General features: G+C 31.4%; 1 protein-coding gene and 2 long non-coding RNA genes across 3 annotated transcripts; 1 reads left to right on the forward strand and 2 right to left on the reverse strand.

Annotated features, from left to right (window-relative positions):
* The first annotated feature begins 350 nt into the window (after positions 1–350).
* Marf1 (meiosis regulator and mRNA stability factor 1-like protein) lies at positions 351–18,664 on the forward strand. The gene is made up of 19 exons (XM_074142046.1): positions 351–492; positions 1,908–2,131; positions 2,734–2,891; positions 3,059–3,184; positions 6,292–6,432; positions 6,515–6,693; positions 7,361–7,580; positions 8,544–8,713; positions 8,789–8,949; positions 9,023–9,237; positions 10,382–10,711; positions 10,789–10,944; positions 11,757–11,984; positions 12,056–12,259; positions 12,336–12,609; positions 13,561–13,661; positions 13,799–13,966; positions 15,834–15,984; positions 16,544–18,664. The coding sequence occupies exons 2-19, from the start codon at positions 1,912–1,914 to the stop codon at positions 16,591–16,593; spliced, it is 3,252 nt and encodes a 1,083-aa protein (XP_073998147.1). The 5' UTR covers positions 351–492; positions 1,908–1,911; the 3' UTR covers positions 16,594–18,664.
* Positions 363–7,286, reverse strand: LOC141461251 (uncharacterized). The gene is made up of 2 exons (XR_012462697.1): positions 6,770–7,286; positions 363–1,820 (listed from the first exon to the last, which is right to left on the reverse strand). It is a non-coding gene; the product is annotated as an uncharacterized lncRNA (long non-coding RNA).
* Positions 18,665–24,089: 5,425 nt separating the features above from the next.
* On the reverse strand, positions 24,090–25,057 carry LOC141461252 (uncharacterized). Its single transcript, XR_012462698.1, has 2 exons — positions 24,920–25,057; positions 24,090–24,469 (listed from the first exon to the last, which is right to left on the reverse strand). It is a non-coding gene; the product is annotated as an uncharacterized lncRNA (long non-coding RNA).
* Positions 25,058–25,129: the final 72 nt, after the last annotated feature.

Consider the following 25,129-nt stretch of genomic DNA (forward strand, 5'->3'; position numbering starts at 1 on the left):
TTGGTAAAACTATCAGGTTAGTGCGTAGATAGTGGTGCAACAAATCACAATATACTTTTCCAGATTTGGATTTACACATGCTAATTACGACTTTTATAATATTCTGTATGTTAATAAAATGTATAAATTTTCGCTAACTGACATTTCTAATTTAAATTAAATTGATCTTTAAATTATCGTATGTACTTTTTATTTAATAAACAGTGTTTTAAAGGAACGCACAAGTCCATAGAATGATAGTACATTGGAAAATAAAATAAAGGAATTTACCTTTGAACTTTGATAATCCAGAGAATTTCCAGACTATAGATAAACTGGACTTAGACCTCATTCTACTCAGCTTCAAACGTTGCAAAACTTAATTTAGTGGTAACTAGTATAAAACGGAATCCATATAATTTGCCCAGTGATATTTAAAAGTTCTGAAAATAGTGTTTGTATTTATCTATATATTTTACTGCACAATATTAATGGTATACAATCTTTGAAAAGGTAAAATAATAAAATATAAAATTACATAAAATTTTAAATCAATATTACAATATTAGTGCAACAGTTATTTAGTTTACTTTCCGTAATTAACTTTTGCAAATAATACAGATTGGTGCGTAATTTGTAATATAAAAATATTAATAAACATAAAATTCATGAGAATTAATCAATTGAAAAGGCATTACAGATTTTTCATTAATGAATTGTAAATTCTTTAATGAAACATTACTGCTCAATAATTAATCTTATAATTTACAATATTTGGAGTGAGTGTTAATTAATATAACTAAAAGAAAAGTTAAGAAATCGTCTATTTTTTCAGGCGGGCTTAACGTACAACTACCAATTAATTATTACAACTCCAGGTTTATCTCTAAGTCGTCTATCTGAGGTCACCTTCGTATTCTTGACTCTTCTGGATTACATCTCTTAAAGACACAACTATTCTTTCCTTCCTTTCTTTTTGAAGACTATTGTATCCGGATTCCCAAATAAATGCTTCCAGAAACTATTTGTACAATTAGGATCAATTGATTATCGAAGTTCTTTTTCCATCCCAAACCATGTGAAACTTTTCACTATTTATGCTCAACATCCTTCATTCTTCGGCACATATGACCACTGACCTTATTGTTATGGAAGATGTTACCCTGGAGATAGCTCCTTGATCGAAGAGCCTATAGATATGCTTATTATTTTATATTTCTGCAGTTTAATCTCTCCAGTTAGAAAGCTACCAATAAACTATGCGAAACCATAATACAAATTCGTTTTTTTTTTTTCAAAATTTTCCTATCTTTACGTTTGACCATGCAATTATTACGTACTTGTATAGTAAGAATAGAATATTTTCAATCCTTTTCTTTAACCTCTTTGACAGTAGGTGTTTAAACAAAAACTTAATATATGTGTAAAATAGAAAGAAATGAACAGAATCAGTGAATCAAAATAGTATTAAACGTCTCCACGAAAAAAACTATGATTATGGAGAAAGACGATCAAATAAACAATCAGGCATACTAGTGATTTGAAATCGATGAATAAACGAGTTATTTTTCCCGAGGCCAGAAAACCTCTTGATTTATTCCGCACTTGAGAAAAAGCTTGAACTCACTAACTCACTTGTATATTACACCGTATTAGGCTCCTTGAAATCTCAAATTAGTAGTGCTATTTCTCCTGTTATTTAACTAGTGTTAAGTTTGAAAAGCAAACAGGCAGAGCAGCTTCGTCCATAAGATAATCCACCAGCTCACTAGCCCTGATAGTGCTGCTGGGTTTTTTCAGACACCCACTTTCTTTTCTCATGCTCGATACCTGAAGTCCTCCTGTAACATGTATGGTATTCAAACCACAAAACTAAGTAATTCATAAAATAAGAATTTTTGTAACATGATTTATTTGTTTTCTAATAGAAAAATGGATATTTGGGGCAAACATCAACTACCAAATTTATTAACAAATCAGGAGAATATCAATACTAATTTAAGATCTGTGGAGAAATCTTTCTTTGATGATAACTGGATTGATTTTGGCAAAGTTGATAAACTTTCACAGAGAAATCGTTCAATTTTAGCAGTGAAAAATGATAAAGATGTTGATAATCTTTTCGAAAAACGCACATTTCTGCCAAGCGCAGGTGAGACAAATTATTTAAACTCAACTAGCAGTAATTATTTTTCTAGTGAATTTTTATTAGACTACAATTATTTTATAGGTATGTAATATTTTTATTTATGGCAACCATCAGTATTCTAATGTGCTACTTCAGTACAAAATACAAATCTATTATTTAAATATTGATCAGATTTACTAAACGCGTAACTGCGAATCCAATTTGAATTAAATTCGATTACTGAAAAATGGATTTCTAAATTTTCGAAATGTTGAACAAGAATCCAATGATATTTATTTCACTTAAACTTATGTACTTAACTAAAAATCAGTTATTTAAAGAAACATTTTTTTAGACAAAATTTATTTAAAAGTGAAGTTCTTAGAAATCAAAGACGTTATCTCTCAAATGCTTTGAGGACTAGGGAATTAAATGCTTCCAAGAAACCCGACATGGCTTCTTTAACAATTTGTTTTTAAGCGGTATATCAGTTTTGAATTTCGAAAATTCTTTAAATTTTTTTAAAATCTAATCAATAAAATTATAATGCTTTATTCCCGAAACATAAATGTCTCATTTACGTATTTTTTCTTGATTGGTAATGATTATAACTTTTTCAAATAAAGTTCCAGAAGAGTACGATTGGGGAATACATAATATCAGCTTCACTGATTCAAAAGAAATAAAAGATACTGAACATTTAAATGGAAGAACAAGTATTTCTCCAAATCAACAACCTTTATACCGGATATCTCCTGAATCTGGATGGAACGCTGCAAAAAATGTATGTTTTAAAGATTTTTTTGGGGGGGCAAAGACTGGATTATTGGTCATTAACACTAACAAGATTACGTCAAACTAAACATCTTTCATGTGTGGCAAAGTGTCTTTAGCTATTGGAAAGAGTTTGAAACAATAATCGTTTGTTTTAGCAAACCTATTTCATTTTAGGTTGGCCTATTTAGAAAATGTCGTACACCGTCACCATACATGCTCAATCATAAAGGAAATTCAAGCAGTTCAAATGTAAATGTAAATCGGAAGAACGTACTGCTTTCCGATGGTGCAGACAGAGATGTTAGTAAGCCAATTTATTCTCTTTTATTTTTGCACTTATGCTGTCTATGGTCAATTTAAACTGTTCCTTTCCGCGAATTTTGAAAAAGAATTATATCATTTATAAAGAATTATTTTATAACTAAAGAAGCTTCGACATAACAAACATTTCTCATGTTTTTCTTTTGGTTTGTTTTCTAAAATGGAATATCATTTTCTAAGTGAAATGTGGCATTAAGTAATAATACGAATTTTCTCAAGGAAATTTTAAACTTTTGCAGATTTTTTCCCTATATATGAGCTACTGTTTTCAGCCAAGAGCATCACTATTTTTCCATATCCTGCCCGTCTCATCCCTTAGACCTCGATTAGCAATTTTCTCTTCCAAACTCTAATTTCTCAGGCTATCTCTTTTTTTTCTTTTTTTTTTTTGGTACCTCACCATTTTCGTGGACCGTATAATCTTAGCTTTTTTTAAAGCCTGTCTTCTTGAACTGTCTTTGTTAATTCCCATTTTTTCTTTTTTTTTAATTTCCTCAATTCTTATTCTAACTAATCTGTTGTTTTCAGGGATCTTCCCCAGATATCCGTATTTTATAGTTCGCCTTCTTTTCTCAAAAATCATCCAGTCTCCCAAAAAACTATATTATAACCATTTCGTTTTTTCCCCTTATTTACGTCTCTGATTCTCCATGACATTCCAAAACTGATTCAATCTTTAAACATCCTACTCCTTTAATTCTTTTCAATCAAACTGCCACCTTACTTCAGTTCAGAATAAAAAACAAGGCCCTCATGTTCGTCTATTAAGAAATAAATCTGCATCACTACGTTTGCTGGTCTGGTGAGATGCAGACAATGATGCTGATATTAAAATTGCCAAGAGAAAAATAAGAACTATGAACTTGTATCAAGCACTCAGTCGGTATCAAGAATGTCGGAAAGATAAGCAAAAAAAGGTCTTTTGAAGCTTTGATTTCTCTTGGAAAACATCAAATAGTAGCGTACGAATTTAAAGTTCTGTAAAAGATAGTACGACGAATAGAAGAGAAAGAATATCCTGGGATATTCATAGCCAAGCAACAAATATCTTAGAGATAATTTACATTTTGATTTTCGTCGTTTTATTTGTACAGAAGCAGTAAGATGCTAAATGGAAAGTACAAGTACGGCAATAACTAACAATAATGTAAGGGATATCAATCGCAATTCATATTACAGAATTATTGGCTCCTTGGTGGATGAAGAAGAATATACCTACGCTAAATATTATCACCTTATAGACATTAGTCGTTACGAAATAATCTGGTAATCCTGAGAACGACAGCACCAGCCGCTGGTTACATGAAATCAAATTTCCTTGACACGTTCAAAGAAAGAAGATATTGCTGCAACGTTGAACTCCTAAAACTATGAGTCTGCGGAAGCGATCTGTAAAACGAAATATTCCTGAATCATCTTTTATGAAAATGTTACCTTCATGACTAAGTTTGAAAGCTCTTTCAACGACTCATTTGCAATTTTTTTTTCTCTAATTCGTCAGTAGTACTTTTGTAACCAGAATGATCCTTCCATTTTGAAGAGTTATGTCCAGGAAATCGATGCTGATATAAAATATCGCGAAGAACATTTATTTACCAGAAATTTAATAAAAAGAAAAATCAGTTTTGTAAAGTAGTAAAAATAATTTTGATGCTTAATGGGTCAGTTCTGTTGATTTTTCTCTTCTTCATCACTTTTGCCTGCTTCGAACATAACTTGGATCATATTTACCATAACTGCTGTTGGAACATTGTAATCAAATGAGGATACACTTTAACTTAAAGAACCAAGTCATGCCTGGACCACAAGTTGCACCCATCAGTGAATAGTTACAAGTACTCAAAACTTACTCAAAAATATAAACGCAACAAAAAAAAAAAGTTCAAAAAGACAGGATAGAAGTTTTTTATAGATTTAAACTAGTCTATTTACTTGACCCGTTTTGCTCACTAACGATGAATCATCATTGGCAAGGTACCTGAATTTCGTCGGTGATAACCCTTGTCTTACTGCTTGATAAACAGCCATGAATTGTTTTCGTTCTGAAAATGTTGGGACTTCAGAAACTCCCTCAACAATAGCTCCTTGTCCCTAAAATTATTATTATGCCAGTCAATGAATCTTTTCAGCACCTGTAAGCTGGGAGCAGCTTTCCATCGATGCGCTTTACTGACTCTTGGCAGTCGCTTAGGGTTAAATTTGTCTGAATTTTCTCTTTCGCTGAATTATTTCGCTTCTTTTTTTTCTTCTGCCGTAGATTGTTATACGATAGTTACACAATAAGTAAGTATAATAACCATAGTAATTAGTTTATCTATCAATATTATTGATCACTCGGTAACACAAACCACTTGGCAAATAACTGACATTTTTCTAATTATTTAGCGATACTTATAACCGAAAAAATAGCGTGCAAATTTTAATTAATGGAAACTAACGCAGTTTGCATTTCTAGTGCATTCTAATGATTACAAATACACAAAAAAAATTAGGTATCAGAAAAAATGTATTTCTTGGCGAAAACTTTAAGGTCGATTCATGGCATTACACGATTAAACTGAAATTTTGTACAGACAGATTATTTGTTGGTAGCTGAATAAGGTGGAAGTTAACATTTTTATAAAGTTGAAAATAAGGGCCACCCTAATGTTTTCCATTTCAATGTAAATTGTTATCTGTGTAATAACTATTGAAATTATAGAAGGAATCTGCCTTTTAATTGTTTTAGTTGCAGCGTACATTGGGTTCTTTAGTGTGTTGGGTCGGTATTATCAATGAACGATTTTTCACGTTAGACTGGGGCACTGCAAGTGTCTTAAGGTGACTCGAATACAAGGTATTCATTAAAGAATAATGTATGTAGCGCGACAGACTTTTAAGTCGAAGGTATTGGGTTCTAATTAAGGCGCTATTCCCTTATATTTCTATTCCTAGGAGCCTCTACAGCTCACTGTTTGGCGGATAGTTTAGCAACAGAACACAATCCAGAAGCCGGCAGTGCACTGTGAGGTCTTCAGTGTCAATGACCATAAATGGTGAAGCACTTTAAATAAAACAAAAAAGTGTTCTTATTTTTATTATTCTAGAAAACATTTAAACCAATACCATTTACGAGTAACACACCAGGAAATACACCAGTTGAACTGCATGTAACTAATTTAGATCAAAGCATTGATGCAATAGACATAAAAAAAATTTTATTGGCAATATTTGGTGAACATGTCATGGTAAGCATATTACTCTCCTGTTCTGTATTGCGATTACCATTCCCAAATTGAATCATTTGTTTAAAAAATTTCTTTATTAAAGGTTCTTCATGTCTCTGTTTTTGTTCAATCTGATGGTATTATTGCCGCTTATGTCAAAGTACCTTCTATTCAAGATGCACAGTATGCAATATCTCAATTGCATCGGCGTAAAATTGGACATAAAAAAATTATTATTTCATATGGTCACTCCGGGCAACCACATAGCCCACAATTCATAAGGTAAATATTTTGATTTCACATTAAACAAAAATCAAAAACAACTTTTTAAGAAAATATCCATTAAAATTTTATTTACCTTTTTAAGACGAAGAAGCACATCAAAGGACCAGAAAAAAAAAATCGGCTTCGGAACAATATGTAGGCTAAATTCCCAAATAAAAGTTGGCTAGCTTTATACAAGTATTTGTGTGCACATACTTAACTGTTATTAACAAATATTTTATTTCATATAAACTTCTATAATCGAACATTGCTCAGTTAAAATATGTTTTCAAGTTTTAAAAAGTCATTGCTAGAATTGTTATTTGTAAAAAAAAATGATTGTACAATAATAATTTACCCCATTTACAGTTAATTTAGAACTACATATGTACGTACGTGTGTTCACGTTTACCATTTTTGCGAGTGAATTGAAACCTTCTCGCAGGGTACCCACGCATCCCTTGACAGATCACTAAGCTTGGTACAACTTAGTTCCTTTCTGGTACTGACATTTTTACAAATATCTTGTCATAATAGGCAATTGTCCGGAAATACGGTTTAATAGATTAACCATTCCTTGTCAAAGACATCAAAAATGTATTTTAAGTGAAAACGGGAACTCGTAGATGACCCAGGATAGACCATAACCCATCACTGAACTAATTTTACATTTTTTTTTACACAGATGGCAAGTTGTGTCATTATTGAAAGAAGTACCTGGACTTAAGCTGCCATTATTTAAATTTCTTGAAATGTTTGAATCACGATATGTTACAACAATATCTGTTTCCGATTTGTACCGTCTTAAAGACGTTTGTGTTATCACTGATGAATCTAGTGGTCGAATGGTTTCACTCCACTCTAATCATAGGAATACACCATCGCCTTGTTTAACTCTAACGCAGGTAAAATTAAAAATTAATAAAAGATAGTTAATTTTTTACTTATTACAGGGATAAAGTCAGCATAGCAAATCTTGTGCGCAACTTTTTTTTTTATCTAACATAATATTTGGCATTTTTGCCATTTCTTTAATGTAAAACGGTATAAATTGATTAAGCTTTTTATGTATGAATTGTGTTCGGCATAAGAGTGCGCATTGTTACAGACGTTGTAGAGAAAGCTTTCGGCATTTCGTCTCACTGCAAATGTTCACTAAGTTAGGCTTATCTAGCGGTCTTCCAAAAATTTGCAGTGTATGACAGCGAGACAGATTTCCAGGTATTACTTTTTCCAGAAGTGTAGACCATGCTTAAACATGGTTGTTTTCAGATTAGCGTTCAAAATATATTTCTTTATTTTCTCCCCTTAATTTTACTATTAGCTGGCTAATAGTTTAAACTGATGCCAAGGGGGGAAACAAAATTTACTATGACTCAAATTAAATTTTATTGTCAATTAAAATGACCGTGCCTTCCCTACAGAACATCAAAAGATGCTCCGCTGCCTTAGTACACTGAGCATCATAATTAGAAGGTTTTTCTCTCGCTGGGAGGATTTTTAGAAGCTCTATGGTATAATCTCTCAAATCGCTTTCCTTCGCGATGATTCCGTAGACCCATTCTTATACTGCCTCAGCCATTCTCAAAAGCCCACAGTTCAACGTCCAGCGCTATTATTTTTTTATTTTTTTTTTAACCTGCTCAGTCTTTTGTCTTTTTATATTTTTAACTATTTGTAAGTTCTGCCAAAACTAGATTCTGCTTGTTTTATTTTAGTGGAATTCTGCTGCTTTTATTTTAGTGGAATTCTTCTTTTTTTATTTTAGAGAAATTCTGCTTATTAGTGGAATTAAAGATATATTCTGAGTATTACTACAAGACGTATCCCTAGTTACTTAGACGAAAAATAGGTTTATTATGTTCCAGGATGTAGAGCCATACTGCATGAAGCATTACAAAGTGAGACAGTGTCCAAATAAAGGATGGGCTGAACAAGAGGTCCCACCACTACCAAATGTACTGGTATCATTGCCAATGTTTTCAGCCAATCTATTACATTTACTTGCAACCCATAACAATGTTTTACCATTAGCAAGGTTTGATTAAAAACAAAAAGTTCTGTTTCTTGAGTGTTGAAGTCAGCCACACTTATCCCATTGAATATGTTACAGCTTCTGTGATTGTTACAATGCAGAATGTGAATCTCTTACAATAAGTGAAGCTGGTGTACCTTTGGAACATCTTGTAACATGCGTTCATAATGTTGATTTAGCACTAGCAAATGGGGTAAAATATCTGAAACCATCAGCTACTGCAAACGATAAACATGAAGGTAAATTATTGAACTGAATTAATTTTTTATTAGATTTAAAGGTAATGAAAAATAAATAAAATATTTTATTTAGATTCGAGCGTGGCAGTCAGTCCTTCTTTAGCAAATGTTCTTAATTTATTTGGAAGAGAATTAGTAGATCTATTAAAGACACAAATGCATTGCCAACTTTTATTTAATAGATTTATTCCGGCATATCATCACCATTTTGGCCGGCAATGCAGAGTTGCAGATTATGGATTTACAAAATTAATTGATTTATTGGAGGCCTTACCAAATATTATACAGGTGATTCTTAATAATAATAAAGTGGGCGTAATCTAACACGCAATTGAATTTTTAATTTTCAGTTTCTCTTACTCCCAGTAAGAGGAACTATGGTGATCAAACCAAATTTCGGAAACCGAGTTTACCAGAATAATAAAGTTTCTTTTATCTTCATGCCCACACTTTCTACCTAAATGCAAAGAGATGCGTATTTGTGTGAAAGTGTTTTGCATAATATGGTTGTATTTCACCCATTTATAAATGCAGCTTTCTAGAACCATTGTTGCGCTTCCATTCTTGCGGTCTCCTTTCCAACCAGCTAAATCAATTTAGTCTTTTTCCTTCCTAATCTCTTTTCCCTACAGGCTTTAGGATATAAACTTCTTTAACATCTGTTGCTTTTCCAATCGCTGACTTATTCCTATAAATTTTTTTTTTTTTTTTTTCTAGGGCGTCTTTTTCGAATGTCTTCTTCATCACTTTTATATCGGCAATTAAAACTTCCTTAGTTTGTGTTCATTACTTTTAACAGGGTGCGGTCCTGTAGAGATCTGATGTCCTGATTTTTGTCAGAGGCTTCTTTTTTCCCTGGACCTCCTTTCTTCTAGTTTCTTGCAAAGGCGACCTTCGTATTTCTCAAGGCAAAAACATTTCCGTAATCTCTTTGCTCAACTTCCACGACCTCTGCAGCCATTTTCACTCCCATCGCTGATATTACGCCGGGAAGCCAATTCTTTCCTTTGTTCACTTGGTTTCTTTTTGTACAGCGTCTATGATTCTATGGCGTACATCGTAATAGAAAGAAAAAGGACTAGTAGATCGCTACTTTTGTGAATGTTTTAAAATTAGACTTTAAAAATCAGGAAATGCTTATTCCATCCTAAATATAACTAAAAATAGGTGAAATTATAATAATATTAATAACTTGCACAAACTTTAAAGATTAGAGTTACTTAACATCTTCACTGTTATTTTTTAAAATAAATCCGATTTTTGTGTATTTCTTTAGAAACAATTTAACATAAATGAACGAAACATAGGTATTGTAAAATATAATCGGGTAATTTATTTTTAAAGTGAGTAAGTAAGAATACTTGATGCCAGATTGGTAATGAACGTTTTTTGCGCAACCGTTGGAAAAAAATAATTTCGTCACAAATTTTAGGTTATTGGAGAAGGTAACAAGAGAATAGTCACCCTCTCGCACAGAGCTCAGATACGAAGATTTACTTCAGATCTTCTAAGAGCTTTAAAGACCCAACCATATAAACGTATGACGTTATCAGAACTACCTGGAGTTTTTGAAAGAGTTTTGGGTAAACCATTTGATCCGGTAGATTATGGACTAAGCTTTTTAATTGATCTGGTGGATCAGTTATCAAAAACTACTGTTCAAGTCATACCTGCCGAACAAGAGGATGATTTTGTACTAGCAATACCTAAGCGGGAACAAACTCCATGTGAAATTGAAAGGACAAAACAGTTTGCCAAAGAAGTGAGTAATTTATCACCTTTAATCATTTTTTGTAAATTAATTTAATAAGTTATATATTGGACTATCATTTTATATAGGTCATAGAACTACTCGGACATGCACCTCAATGTTCAATTCTATTCAACAAATTTATACCTGCATATCATCATCACTATGGGCATCAGTGCCGTGTAGCAGACTTTGGATTCACCAAATTGATTGAGTTATTTGAAGCTATTCCTGATATAGTTAAAGTAAGTGAAAACAAACGTAAATTATTTTTATTTCTTTTTTGAAGTACAATATTCTCAATTATTAATGAGAGTAAGACGAAATTTGATTGTCTGTATGATTAATTTAAAACTGATAGTGGCTGAGGCTCAGGCCCTTCATGGGCTATGATGGTCAGAGAGTGAGACGAAGTACAAGTACAATGATGGTGGCATCGGCTTCCATGAAGAGAATTCACAAATCGAAATTTAGTCACCTCAGACACAAGTCAATTCTTCATATTACATTTCACATATGCGCAAAGAAAATTTCAGCTACAAAACGATAAAATTGCAGAAGTTTAAGTTTGTTATTTCGTTTAGGATGCTACTTTAAGATCTTGGCCTTAAGATTTTAGACTAACAGATCGAACGAAAATCACACACACACACATGATTTCATAGATTTTTTATATTTTGATATTTTGTTAAAAATGATTCAAAAAGTTTCATTTAGTATATACGTCGTATGTACAAACGTCTATATACAGTGTTGGCGGTGGATGAAAATCTGTTGATTAGAAGTACGAGTATACAGAGGAAACGTTCTAACTCAACTTTTTCCCCGACTTTAACTGTTTCCATGATCAAAAGCTGAACAGTTTTTTTATATTCTCTTATCCTTAAGAGAAAATATTCTTTCCATTAGTTTTCGCCGGAAATAAACGTTTCTTATCCTTTGAAAAGAGCTTCACTACATACCCTTACTGATAATTTATAGTTTTTAAAATTGGTTTTTGTGGTCATCGTATCTTATATCCACACCATTTGACAAAAATTATCTTTAATTGCTTTAGTTGGAGGAGGATATTGAAGGTGAAAGACGTGTCATCTTAACTCAATGCGAGAAACTTCGGGTACTTGGCGAGCAAATCTGTGATTTAGTTACACCTTGTTGTCCTCCAGGATTGCCTCTTTCTTCACTCGAAACTACATTTCTTTGGCAGTTCGGATATTCTTTGAAACCAGATGTATATTGTGCTAAAAGTATTGAACAGCTCGTACTTAATCTCCAAACAATTAAGGTTAGAATTTATCACAAATATTAAAAAACAGAAATTTTATTTCATTGTTATATACATTATTTCTTGTTTAGCTGGTTGATTCAGACATTGGTAAAATGATTGTACCTGTTGAAGAAGCATTAATCAAGCATTTAACCGATAAAGTTAAAAGATTATTGATTAGTTCAGATGAAGGAAGAATGGCATATTCTCAAATGATATGCAGCTTTAATGCTGTGCACGAAAAATACATTCAACCAGATAATCTGTTGATACTTATTCCGGAAGCTGTTCAAGTAATGCATATTTTTATTAAAATATATATCAATTTTAACCAGTAAAGATAGTAATGTAAAATTTTTATTTTTAAAGGTCGATGTTAAGGAAGAAAATGAAATATTTATTAAACTCACTCCATTGTATCAGTTAGCTAGAAGAATTAGCATAATATTAGCCAAAAATGAAGGTAGATTAACAATATCTTCATTGGAAAATGCCTATTTTAGAGAACATCAACAGTCTATACACCCTAACGATCTTGGATATTCGAATCTCCAATCTCTTTTGGCTGCACTACCAGAGATTCTGGTGCTTAGAGGAAAAGGTCTGAGGCGAGTGGTACTTTTAAACAAAGAGATACTTCAAAGTATGTACCTTAATATTGGTGGTTGAGGTTTTCCTGTTAGTCTATTATTACAATTAATAACAAAATTTCAGTATTTTATATATCCATAAGCGTTAAACCTCTCGAAAAAAAATTCTGAATACGCCCGTCTCTCTTAGTAACTATACGTCCTTAGTAAGAAAGACGAGGCAGCCATATAAGACGTTGATAATGATTTTTGCGAAGCTTGCGCGTCAATTTCAATCTAAAGTACACGTGCATTTACTTCAAAACTCTGCCTTGGTCGTTGTCTTACCTTGGTAAGGGAAAGGTAATATTGACTAGTGTAGCTTGAACTTACGATTTCTTTTTGAAACAATTTGACTTTGACATGGTAATAAATAAATCTACTACGAAAATCTTGAGACGGATAACTGTTGGATGTCAGTCAAATCGTATTTTCTTTTAGTACAAGAGGAAAATTATGAGAAGTTATGCTCTACCTTTCCTGGAATTGGGAAGGAATGGAATTGGTATTAAGAAGTATTTGTCAGTTTATGATGTCTGACTTTTGCATACATTTATTTTTTAACTATCTAAAACTAGAAAGAAAGGGACTCTAGTTTAGGGCACTGGAGTACTACATAGGAAGGTTTAAGTTCAGTTGCCTGCCTGCCTTAAATGTTCTTTTTCTAGGAGCCTTACTAGGGTAGTGCTACCTGCAAGGTGAAAACGATGTCTTAAGGCCGGCAGAGCATTGGAAAATGCTACGTTTGTTTGCAGAGGTTCTCAAAACCGGATATTTCTTATGTGCATTCAAAATTGATAATTACTCGATTCCAATTATTTTTCTTACGAGAAGTTAGCGAAATTAAAAAAATATTTTTATCTAAGCACTGTCTTGTTTATTACAACGTGATACCAGAAAGTTTGTTTGGAATTGTAAATATTCACAATTTTATTTTATTAATATTATGATTATTTTAAATTCAGAGAAGTATACTTTTTCTAATGAAAATTCATCGGAGCTGCAGATTTTTAGCAAAACTTCAGAGTTTGTATCCTTAAAAAGCTCGTTGAAAGAAAATAATAATGTAAGTAAACTTTTACTCAATAATTTTATAATTATTATATACATAAAACAAAAAACCTTCTATTATTTTAATATTAACTTTGTTCCTTGAAGTCAATAGTAAATGTTTAATCTGTTTTTTGTTTTGTTTTGTTTTAGATTCCTGTGATAAAATTGCCGGAATTTATAGCTCCCCCAACTAATATCTCTCTTTCTTCATTAATATCACCTTGTAAAGGTTTGCTTCCGCCTTCAGCTCGTCCATATATCCAAGCCCCACATCCATCTCAGCTGCCTACTCCAGACAGAAATCTTCTTTCGAAAAAGGTACTGTGAAGGAGGTTCCAATTAAATTAGATTTTGAAATTATAACTTAAAAGAAGAGTTTTTTTCATTGCTTAAAACTTTTGTGTGAATCATTCACACTACTTCTTACTCCAACTCTCAAGATCTAAGTGAAATATTTGTAGGAGTTTTAGCAAATGCAACAATTTCATTTTCATAAGAATGTATAGGGTGTTCAAGGGTGGCCTAGAAAAATATAGTTCTAATCTAAATTAGTAGGACATAAAAAATAAAAATATTAATATACATATATTGTAAATCATGGTCCGTTTCCTCCCAATATTTGAGAAAGCGGCAATTTAATTTTTTCAATCGTTCTCCATTTTAAAATTGCCTTAACACATGAGATTATGGCTGCTGCAAAATTAATTATAGCAACTGAATGAAAATTAAATGTTCATAAGATGATGATATCATTTAGATTAATAATACAAAAGAAATATCCTTATATTTATATATTTGAGAGCATGAAAGTGTCTTAATTTTCAAAATTTCAAATAAATTTATCATCAAACTATCTCTTTAATTTTTGAGCAATAATCTGCCAAATCTCTTACAGTATGTTTTAATTAATAATGCTCTTCAAATACTGGTGCTCTGTTCACATTTATTTCAAGTGCACTTTTGTATTAAAATGAGATATTCAAACATGCAAGTCAAAGAATCGGTAAAAGTTTCAAATTGTTTTTTTCAATTTATATTTATTATTGGTTACTTTTCACAATTTTGAAAAGGAAAAAGAAATAGAATAAACACTAGTTACTAAAATATTTGGGATTGAAATATCGAAGATTCGGTCAAATTAAAAAAACAATTCCGTCTTTTCGCCAACGTTTCGACAAATTTATTGTCTTACAGTTTTTTTTTCTTTCTTTTTGTGTAACTCAACTCACATAACCACGCCCTGAGGAAGACAATAAATTTGTCAAAACGTTGGCGAAAAGACGGAATTGTTTTTTTAATTTGACCGAATCTTCGATATTTCAATCCTAAATATTAATACGTAGTTTACGATCACTAAAAGCTAATGCAAATACTAGTTACTAAAAAAAATGCATGTATTCAAAACTTGAAAGAAATCTTATTCTTACCCGATTGCGTGCTAGTTGTAATATACTGTACGATGTAAAGGTGCATTTAGACAGATGCCCTAAAAATAAATGTAAAATATTGCTTAAGTATTTAAAGAGCATTAATTGAGGAATATCTTAAGAGTTTTGACAGCAATTTGCAGTCAGCGGGATGAAAAGTCATTTTAAGTTTTGAAAATGATTACCTTGTTTTATTGAAAGCCTCTTAACCCTTAACTTGGCAGAATTTTTTTTTTTTAATATCAAAATAATATTCATACCACTTCTAGATCCAAGGATGTCTAGAAAAAAAACTAAAACAAATCTCATGAGGGTATTTAAAAAAATCACATGTACACATTGCCAAGAGCATTAATAAATACATAACGCTAACAATTTTTTAAATTCTGACTTATCTCCAAAGATACATTATCATAAAAAGGGTTAAATGACACTCTCGTTAGAAGCGAAATGAAATTTTATCTTGCAGAAAATTTAATGATCTTTTGATTGGCGTAATAAAATTTGTTTGAGCTCTAACTCTCTATCTAGCAGTTAGTCCATTTTTTATATAAAACATTCGTGAAGCAATAAAATGTTATAAAATAGTCGCTTTCTTGAATGTGTTAAGGGAGTAAGAGAAGGTGAACTTGGAAAAGTGATATCTAACTTTTATTTTGGTCTGACATATTTTTGGTAAACAAAAACAAAAATGACTGACCAATATATGCTAGCTTCGTAAACATAAAAACAAACTTCTTTATTGATTTTCTTTTCAGGATAATGGTATCAATCTGTGCGAATCAGAAAAGAATGCAAATAAAATTAGCTTGAAAAGAAGTGGTCTATTTGGGACAGATTCAGAAACTACAATAGATTTCAATTTAGAACCTAGAAACGTTCAAGAGAGAAGCTCGTTTCCTAAAATAAGTAAGCATCACACATTTTTTTTATTGATGGCTATATTTTAAGAAAGTAAATAAGTAAGATAAGTAAATAAATAAGTAAATAAGTAATAAGTAAAAAAGTAAGAAAGTAAATCAAATTCCCATATCAATTAAGAAAAAAGCGTTAACATTTTACCGTACTACGATCTACGATCGGAGTTTTTCTGGATTTGGTTGCTTTACTGATGGTCATGCTTCTAAAACAGTCCAGTAGACCTTATTTACCGAATTTTCACCGAAAATATCTGTGATGAGATTCCCTGAGTTCCTAAAAGTGATTTAAGAAATGGAGTGAGTTATACGAGTATAAACACGCAGCTCAAAAACAAAATAAAAAAAATTGCAGGAATCTCAAACTTTGTATTTCGTTGGGTACAGGTACCATTATGTATCCCGACAGAAAATTATCGTTCAAAATCTTTTTACCGGAAGAAACATTTTATTTTGAATTTCACTTGCTTCAAAGGGACTAAAAGTCTTTTTTCTATATATTTACATTTACATTATTATTGATTTTTGTTTCTCTCTCTCTCCCTATTTAGGAAGAATTCGTCTTGCAGCTCAATTTGAAAACCCTATTGATCTCAACTAAATCAAGAATTATTTCTAAAAACAAAATAAATCAATATATTCTTCCAATTTCAGTGGCGATTTCGTGATTTTAAAATATTGTGATATTGTTTATAATTTTTTTTATGTGCCTAAATAAAAGGGACAAATTTGATAATTATTCCCATTTTATATATATATATAAATGCACACACATGTATATATATATATATATATATATATATATAAGCTGTTTTTTATAAATTTAAATAAAAATTAAGAAGTATTACTGCGATATTTGAAACTAGGTATTTTCAAAATATTTATTAATTTTTGCAATAAAAAATACAATTTTAGATAGGTGCTATATCGATTTATATTAAGATTTTGAAAAGTTTAGTTAAATTTTATAAGAAGCCGAATTTTATACTTATAAATGATACATAATTGTTCTATTTAGATGAGATCATAAATTAATTAAGATTAAGAAAACTAATAAAGTCCATCCATTATCAATTACTATATTTGCATTTTTGAGTTGTATACCTAATAAATTATTTATTTTTGTTTAAGCATTTAAAAAAATGTTAATGAAAAAATATTTCTACCATTTGACGTTTATTTAATTTTAGTTGATGATAAATTCTAGTTTTTATTTAAAAATAAAACAAAAATTATTGAATTCCTGGATAAATACAATTTATACCAATGACCAATATCTCTAATTTATTAGGGATTTTTTTATGGTCTTTCAAATTTATGAAAACAATAATCGAGAATTTCAAATATTCTTAGTAACTAGTGAACTGATTTTTTTTATGTTATGGTTTTTTTATTGAAATGAAATATCGACTTTTAAAATATGTATTAAATATCTAACCATCTTATGAAGATGAATATTTTGTTCCTAATTCAAATCAAAACTAAAAATAATTTTTTTTTGTAATTTTCACTTTTTGCAAGGGGAGAACATTATTAATATTTTGTGTATTATGTTGTAGAACGTATTGTTCAATACTATTGTATTAATTTCATATTAAGTTGCGATTGTATCCCTTTCCCAAATTTATTGTAAAAACAAGATTTTTTTTTTAAATTTTCAGTTGAGTTGCTAAACAAGCCCACGTTTGAAAAAGCAAGAAAGTATTTGGTGAGATCGTTCGAAGTGTTTACTTTTCTTGTATTTATTCAGTCTGAGCTCTTTCTACTCTGAGATAACGCTGGAAAAGTATTTTCGTCTTTTTTCATTCTTAAACTCCTGTGTTTTAGCTGTTCTGATTCAGTTCCATGTTGCATGTGCATTGTTTATGGGGGCAAGGTAACTAGAGCTGCTTAGGTACTAGGACTAATAGGGAAGCACTTAATCTTATGTCGGTCTCTAGAGAGCTTGAACGTATGGCTCCACTGTTTGGGCTGCTTTGGTTGCATGGGAGGTCCCTTTTGTTATCCTCCAACTTTAAATCACCACCTAACATGCGCCTTTATAAACATTTTCTCCGCCCGTTTGGAGCATTACTTGCTATTTTAAATCGGTCCTTCTATAAGAACGAAGAATTGTTGCTTACGGAAGTATTTTCACTTTCTGCATGCAACTACTCACCAGCAACTCCTTTATCATCGCCTGAATGATCGATCTGCTCTTGCACTCTTTGTAGGAACAAGTGATCGTCTTCGTAGTTTTTCGTTGGGTTCTTTCTGAATAAAATATCTTCCGCAAATTTTGATCGCCTGGAAGAGATGGAAGATTGATGGAGAACTTGCCGGTATTTTCTTCTTCGTTTAACTTTATTAATTTTTACTGCTTTTAATTGGTATTTCTTTTATAAAGCGAATTTGATTAAGCATATTCCTTACAAAATTAAACAAATCTTAAATTAAATCTTTGTTATTAAGATTCTATTTTAAATTTCGTTACAGTATAATGATCACATTCTCCAAGAGCAATGAGAATTAAAAAAAAAAAAAAAAAAAAAAAAATTAAATATGTTTGTTTATATGTTATACAATTTCATGTATATTTAATATTTGTATGAATCGTTTACTAAAATACGTTATCCAATGTTTTATTTGATATGGTATAGTTAATAAAATGTGGCTTAGTTTTGAAAGAGTTATTATTCTGATGTGTTAATTTTCGTATATATATTTCGCCTTTTTTTCATAGCTATAACTTCAATCGAGAGACTAATCTGCAAAATTGTATAAACATGCAAGTTAACAGAAATGCCCTAAATCCGTTTATGTGGGATGTTTGAAAGAGATGTCAAATGCAAACAGAACAATTTATATGAGATCACGCAGAATTTGGAAAATAAAAACAAACAAGTTTCACAAAGTGCTTTTAGGAGTCGCTCGAGAATTTCTTAAACTGCTGTGCCACTAATTCTTTCGTGATGTTCATGGAACATTGGAAGAAAGTTGAACACAGCTTTTATAAGCTAGCAGAGAACTGACAGTATTCGTGCACGTCTCATTCTTATAGATCAGCCATCAAGTGTTTGCACGCCGACTCTTCATTAATCATGAAGTTTTCTCTTCTAAATAGAGTTACTTCTTTCGGGGAAATGACGTATATGAGAAGGTTTGAAGCAAACAAAGATAAAGATGGATTTCTCCTTTTTATTTTACAACTACAGTATCTTTCCAAGCTTAGTGAATTTCAGCAATATACAGAACTTATAAACTTATCGGTGGTCTGAGAGAATTCTTGTAATGAACAATTAATCAAATTCTATTTAAGAATTCTAGATGTTTCCAATAGATGGGTAAGACTGATACATATAAGTTCTTATTGTTATACGCCATTGAGTTTTTGTAAATGCTTTCGTTAAGTATTCACCAAAAAGCTGCAAAAGATTTATGGAGAAATTACTATGAAAATAGAAATAAAATTATCACTTCAAAAATTGTTCATTAGTAAGTTCATAAGTAAGATAATAAGTACTGTTTTAGCATTATAGTATAAAAGTTAGTAATAATAAATATAGTATAGATTATTTGTTTTATTTTGTTTTAAATTTCGTAAGAAGAGCATGTTTGGGCGTTTGGAGATGTTCTCTAAATAATTCGCTTGATCTAGAAGACACAACGCAATATTTACAATAGTAGGTGCCAGTAGATGTTATGTAGACTGATAAAGCAGGATCTACCGTGACTTTTGTACCACTGACCCTGTCATCTCGTTCAACTTTTATTTGTGTTACAGATATCACTTCAGTGTTTATCTCTGTTTTTGGAGCTTCCTGATTCCATGAATTTCTGGATGTTTCTTGTTTTAGTTCCACTTCCGTCGACTTTATTTTTCCAGTCTTAATTTTAAAAGGTTCCTTATGTTTATAAGGGCATTTGTTGTAAGCATTTTGACATTTGTGTTGTTTTTCACACCATCCATCTTTGTCCAATTTATAATCATGACAATCGTTTGATTTCCAACTACTTCCAGACGAAGATCTGCTAGTGCTTTCAATACTTCTGCGTTTCCTATCTCGTCTGTATTCTCCACTTTTAACATTATTTGTTCTTTTATCCGTTCGCTTTTCTTCACTTTTCTTTATTGATTTATTCTTTTTACTTTGATCTCTATCTGAGCGATCAGTTTGGCTACGGTCGCTGTATGAACTACTAGAACTTCTATATTTTCTACTTCTACTGCCACGTATACGTTTCCTACTTCGACTACGACTTCTGTGCTTTTTATCTTTATATTTATCATCCTTGTAACTTTTCCTTCTTGATTTGTAACTATGGCTACGTTCTTCGTCACTAATATATCTATTATCTCTTTTTCTTTTTTCGTGGTTTCTATTACTTTTGGTATCATACTTGTCATTTCTTTCATTATAATGACCCCGGTAAAAATATTTACCATTTTGGTTTTTGTGATATTTCCTGTAATTATCAGTATTTCTCCAGTTATTATACCAATATCCATTATAGCCATAATTATTGTAATTTCTATTATCATACCATCCATTATTGTAATTAGTCGAATTTTTCATGTTTCTTTTTTTGTCAGATTCACGAACATTTTCTTTTTTATTGGTACTGCTTTCTTTGGACTTAACGATGTCCACATTTATTCTGTACCCAGCTTTATCAAATGTACATTTATTTTTATTCAATTGGTCCTCTCTTGCAGTAATAACATCTTCAGGTATAGATAACTTATTAGATGCTTTAATTTTTTGAAAATTAGAGCTTTCTTTTTCTATCTCTTCAATAGCTAACTTTGTTATTTCTTGATCTAGTTGAGAGTCTTTTTTGTCCTTATTATTATCTGGATTTGCAGTTTCATCAACACACTTACTTTCTTTTTCTAAATTTTGTGAAGGACCAACATTTGATACACTATCGTTTATTGGATTTTCTGAATTTTTCACAACGTCTGATTGATTAGTTAGATTATTTGACATTTGATTTGCATTTGGTTCACTATCATCGATTGAACTGCTTTCCACTGTAGTTTTTGTGTAAAGCTCTGCACTCTCTTTTTCACCAGTTGAATCTGATTCTGAGTTGTTCAAATTCAGGCCACTGTTTGTTACATCCTCTTTATTATTAGCTGACTGTGAAATGACTGATAACTGTTGCAAGAAAATTGCAGTCGAAGAAAGTACCTTTCCACCTTTTATATCTAGCTCGACTGGAAGTTCAATCGTCTTCGGTTCTAATGAAGAGGGAAGGGCGTCACTTTCTCCAGGAGCGACCGTTGGAGCAGATAAGCTGTCATTACTACCAATTCTGGCTTCAATACTTCCAGCAGGGAAAGTTTCTTGAAAATCATTAAACTGAAGTGGATAATCCATTTCCGGATTTTCCACAAAGGGGGCTGCTGATGCCGTATAACCTTTAGATTCAGAAGCTTCCGGCCATTCCCCACTATAAAAAGCATTAAGTGCACTATCTAATTTTGATTCCAGAAGTTTTTTCATTTTTTTTTTATGCTTCTGCCCACTTTTGTGCAAATTTAATTGGTGCTCCGTATTGGTTGTGATATTGCAAATTTCACACACAAAATCAGACAATACAGGTGGTAGAGGAGGTGGTGGTAAATCTTTTATGGAGGCTAAAGCCCCTTCAGTAAAAATATCTTCTGCCATCGCCGTAGGAAGTTTGTACTGAATCTTTCTTAAATTTTTCTGATGTTGCTTTCCACTGAAATGTTGTTGATATACAACTTTCGAAGTAAGTTCTATATTGCAGACATCACATTTTACAGGTATAAAACGTTCTTTTTTTAATTGTAAAGACCCTTCTACGTTATAATGCTCTTTCATATATGCGTTTACATTTTTTATATGTACTTTACCTTCATAGTGTGTAAACGCAGATGTTTCACTAGTAACTTGAACACCACAGAGTTCACACTCCAAGGGTTTAAACAGATCAGTTAAATCTTTCGGTAATGGAATAGTGTCAGGATCTCGAAAAGCTTCATCTTCATCTGTTTGGTTGTTATCAAAATTGGACGAGGCATAGAATGAGTATGCATCCAATTGGCCGTCGTTCGGATTTTGATAGGTTACGATTGAGGGCACTTGGGTTGGAAAAGAGTAAATGCTATTTGGATCATAACAATAATAATAACATGAAGCATCCATATCTTGTACAAAAAGTTCCAAAATTTTATTTGCAATACTTTTATTCAAATCCTGTCTTCTATGGAAACATCCCATATGGAAAATCCAAAACATTCCAATTCTCCATGTGATCAAAGTAAGAAAAGGTAATTTTAATTAAAGTGCGCTTTGCAATTAATGCGAAATATTAATGTGCAAATTTTCAGAAGATGTTCTGTATTATAGTGAAAAATGCTAAACATGTGATTTTTTTTAAAGATAATACGACTTCAGACATTACCTGGATTCTTTTTAAAAACTAGATACACATTTAGATAAGAAATTTGTTACAAATGCAGATTTGTAAAACCATTCTTCATACATACTTCGTATACCGCGTTGTAGCCAATAGAATGAAAGTAAATGTTTTTGTTCTATTGTAGATATTTAAAAACTGCATACTAATAGTCATTCATTCATCATAAAATCTCCAAAAACTTGAAATAGGCACATGGGTCCTAAGTGTTCGCTAAAAAAAATGGGTTCTTGAAAATTCTAAACGTAAAACTAATTAGGACTTTTAGAAATTTAGCAAATTGTAGGGTTGTTAAAGTAACTGAAAATAGTTAGATATAGTAGTACTAACCAAAAGTTCTGAAAAAATAAAACTCAACCATAACACAGAAGTTTCATTATTTCATCGAATTTTTACGATCTAAAAGTGATGTTTTGCTACAAATAGAAATACCTTGTTAGCTTTTGTGGCATGATTCTGTGCCTGATGCTGTTGAATAGAAAATGGGTTTTTCAGAATAGAGGATTGGCTACTTAAATCGCGATAGAAGCATGAAGCTTAGACAAAACCCACTTCCTCCTAGATGTCATTTAACAACTTTATTTTTGTTTCGCATAATAGTTAGGGGCTCGATAGAGATAGATTATCAATTTATACTTAGGTTTTGAAAACTTTGCCACCTAACTGCTTCAGAAACTTCATAGAGGGACTTCCTGATATAGATACAAATACTTCGATAGATAAAAATTTAGAATTAGATAGAAAGGCTTTCTGTAGAGCACCAGTTTTTTGGTTACCCACCAGAAGTACTTTACACTCTACTTCTAGGCTAGCACTCCTCTACTGATCCCGTCAGGCTAACACTTTCAATTTAAACATCCCGTTATAGTGTGCTACGCCATCGAAGTCTATAAGGAGTGGAATTTGAAAGCGGCTTGTGTGCATTTGATGCCTGATGAACCAGGTGAGTGGAAGAATGTGATAGTAATGTGTAGGAATTATATTTTGTGAGACAGGAAGTAAAAGGTATTTAATTTGTTGTCAGTTATATTGACCCTTTCATCTAGGTAGATAATAAGAACTACAAATAAATAGACTGTGTTAATATTAGGGCAACAGTAATTTTAGAGGATAATTCGTAACATTAGAGTCTTTTCTGGGATTGCTGCAATTATAACAGAGGAATTGAAAGGTGTCTATTCGAACCTATGGAGGGCTATTTTTGTATTTTTTTGTATTATTATTTAGTCTTTCTGATTGCTGAATAAATAGTATAAACGTTGTATTTTGTCATTTTCTTTTGAGTACCAACTTGAACTTTGATAATATTTTTATTGAAAATGTTTATTTATTCAATGAAAAAAATACATAATCCAATTCAATACACCGTTACAAACCCATGGTCATAAGACCGTCAGGCGACACTTTGACAATATAAAACATCTGATTAAAAACAGTCACAACTGTGTGAAACAATTACAAAACAATAAATGTTCGACCCAAAAAAGTTTTTAAAGGTACCCTTTGATTTAAAAAAAATTCAAATTAGCGACTGACCTTGCCATAAATTATAAATTTAAAGTTAAACTTGGTCATGAAGAAACATTATTAGGTTGATGATTAGAATGACGAGTGCTATCTTACTGATGTCAACAAAACAGTCTTTATTTATGGGACTTTTGAACGTATTTTTAATGAAATCCAATTATTTCTTTTAAAGAAATATTTAGATATGGATTTTGAGACTATAAAAAGGTTTACTGAAAATACCTATCAAGCCGTAAGGTTCCTTGCTCAATAAAACAAACCTTCAATGACCTTCACTAAACTTAAATTTAACACTACATTCTAAATCTAATCAATTTTAATCGAAACCAATTTGCAGTTAAATGACTTCAATGGGATGAAGAAATAAATGCCAATTTCAGTCATAGTTTTTATTTATTGTGCCAAGCTTTCGACCATGGTCATCTTCAGGGCTTATTGTCTATATGATATTTTTACATGGTAATTGTTAATTTGGTGTATCCTCTGTCTTGTCTGCTAATGAACGGTAAAATTTCTTTCTAAACAATAGCAAAATCTCTTAGTAAACATTTTCTGTGGATTAAAAAAACATAAAAACATGCTTTACAGTTGTTTATAGATTATCAAGGGATGGCTATAATCCAAATCCACTGTGATCTAAAAAATCCTATTGTGGTTTATAATTTTTGTGTTTACAGTGAATGAGTGTTTGAGATAAGCTAGATTTCGCCTGTGGATTCTAAATCTTAACATGCAAACCCTATGTAAAGGTTAATTGTGTTGTAGACTGGAACACCGAACGGACGTGAAGATTCCTGAATAAGTGGCTATTCCAAGGAAGAGGGATATCACACTACAGTTTTTAGTGCTAAACATTTAAACCATTATGAATGTAATAAATTGGAGATAAAATTTGATCTCTGAGGCTATTTACTAAGGTTTTTTTTTATTAAGGTCTAAGAATTTTAGGAAATCTTATTGATTTTTACCTTCTGAACCAGCAGATAAGCCATCCAGTCAATAATTGTTAATATATTTTTGAAAACGGATTCTCATGCTTTTAGTAGAAAATTGTTAATAACCAACGAAATAAATTGCCCATTCCTCTGATCTAATTTATGACAAACTTCTTGTTTCAATCTCAGTATCAAAACATCGATTGTTACTTATTACCTTCACTTCTGTTATACTTCGCAAAG

The sequence above is a fragment of the Rhodnius prolixus genome, unplaced genomic scaffold (assembly GCF_049639745.1).
Source record: "Rhodnius prolixus isolate KJV_2025 unplaced genomic scaffold, Rpr scaffold_6, whole genome shotgun sequence".
NCBI lineage: Eukaryota > Metazoa > Arthropoda > Insecta > Hemiptera > Reduviidae > Rhodnius > Rhodnius prolixus.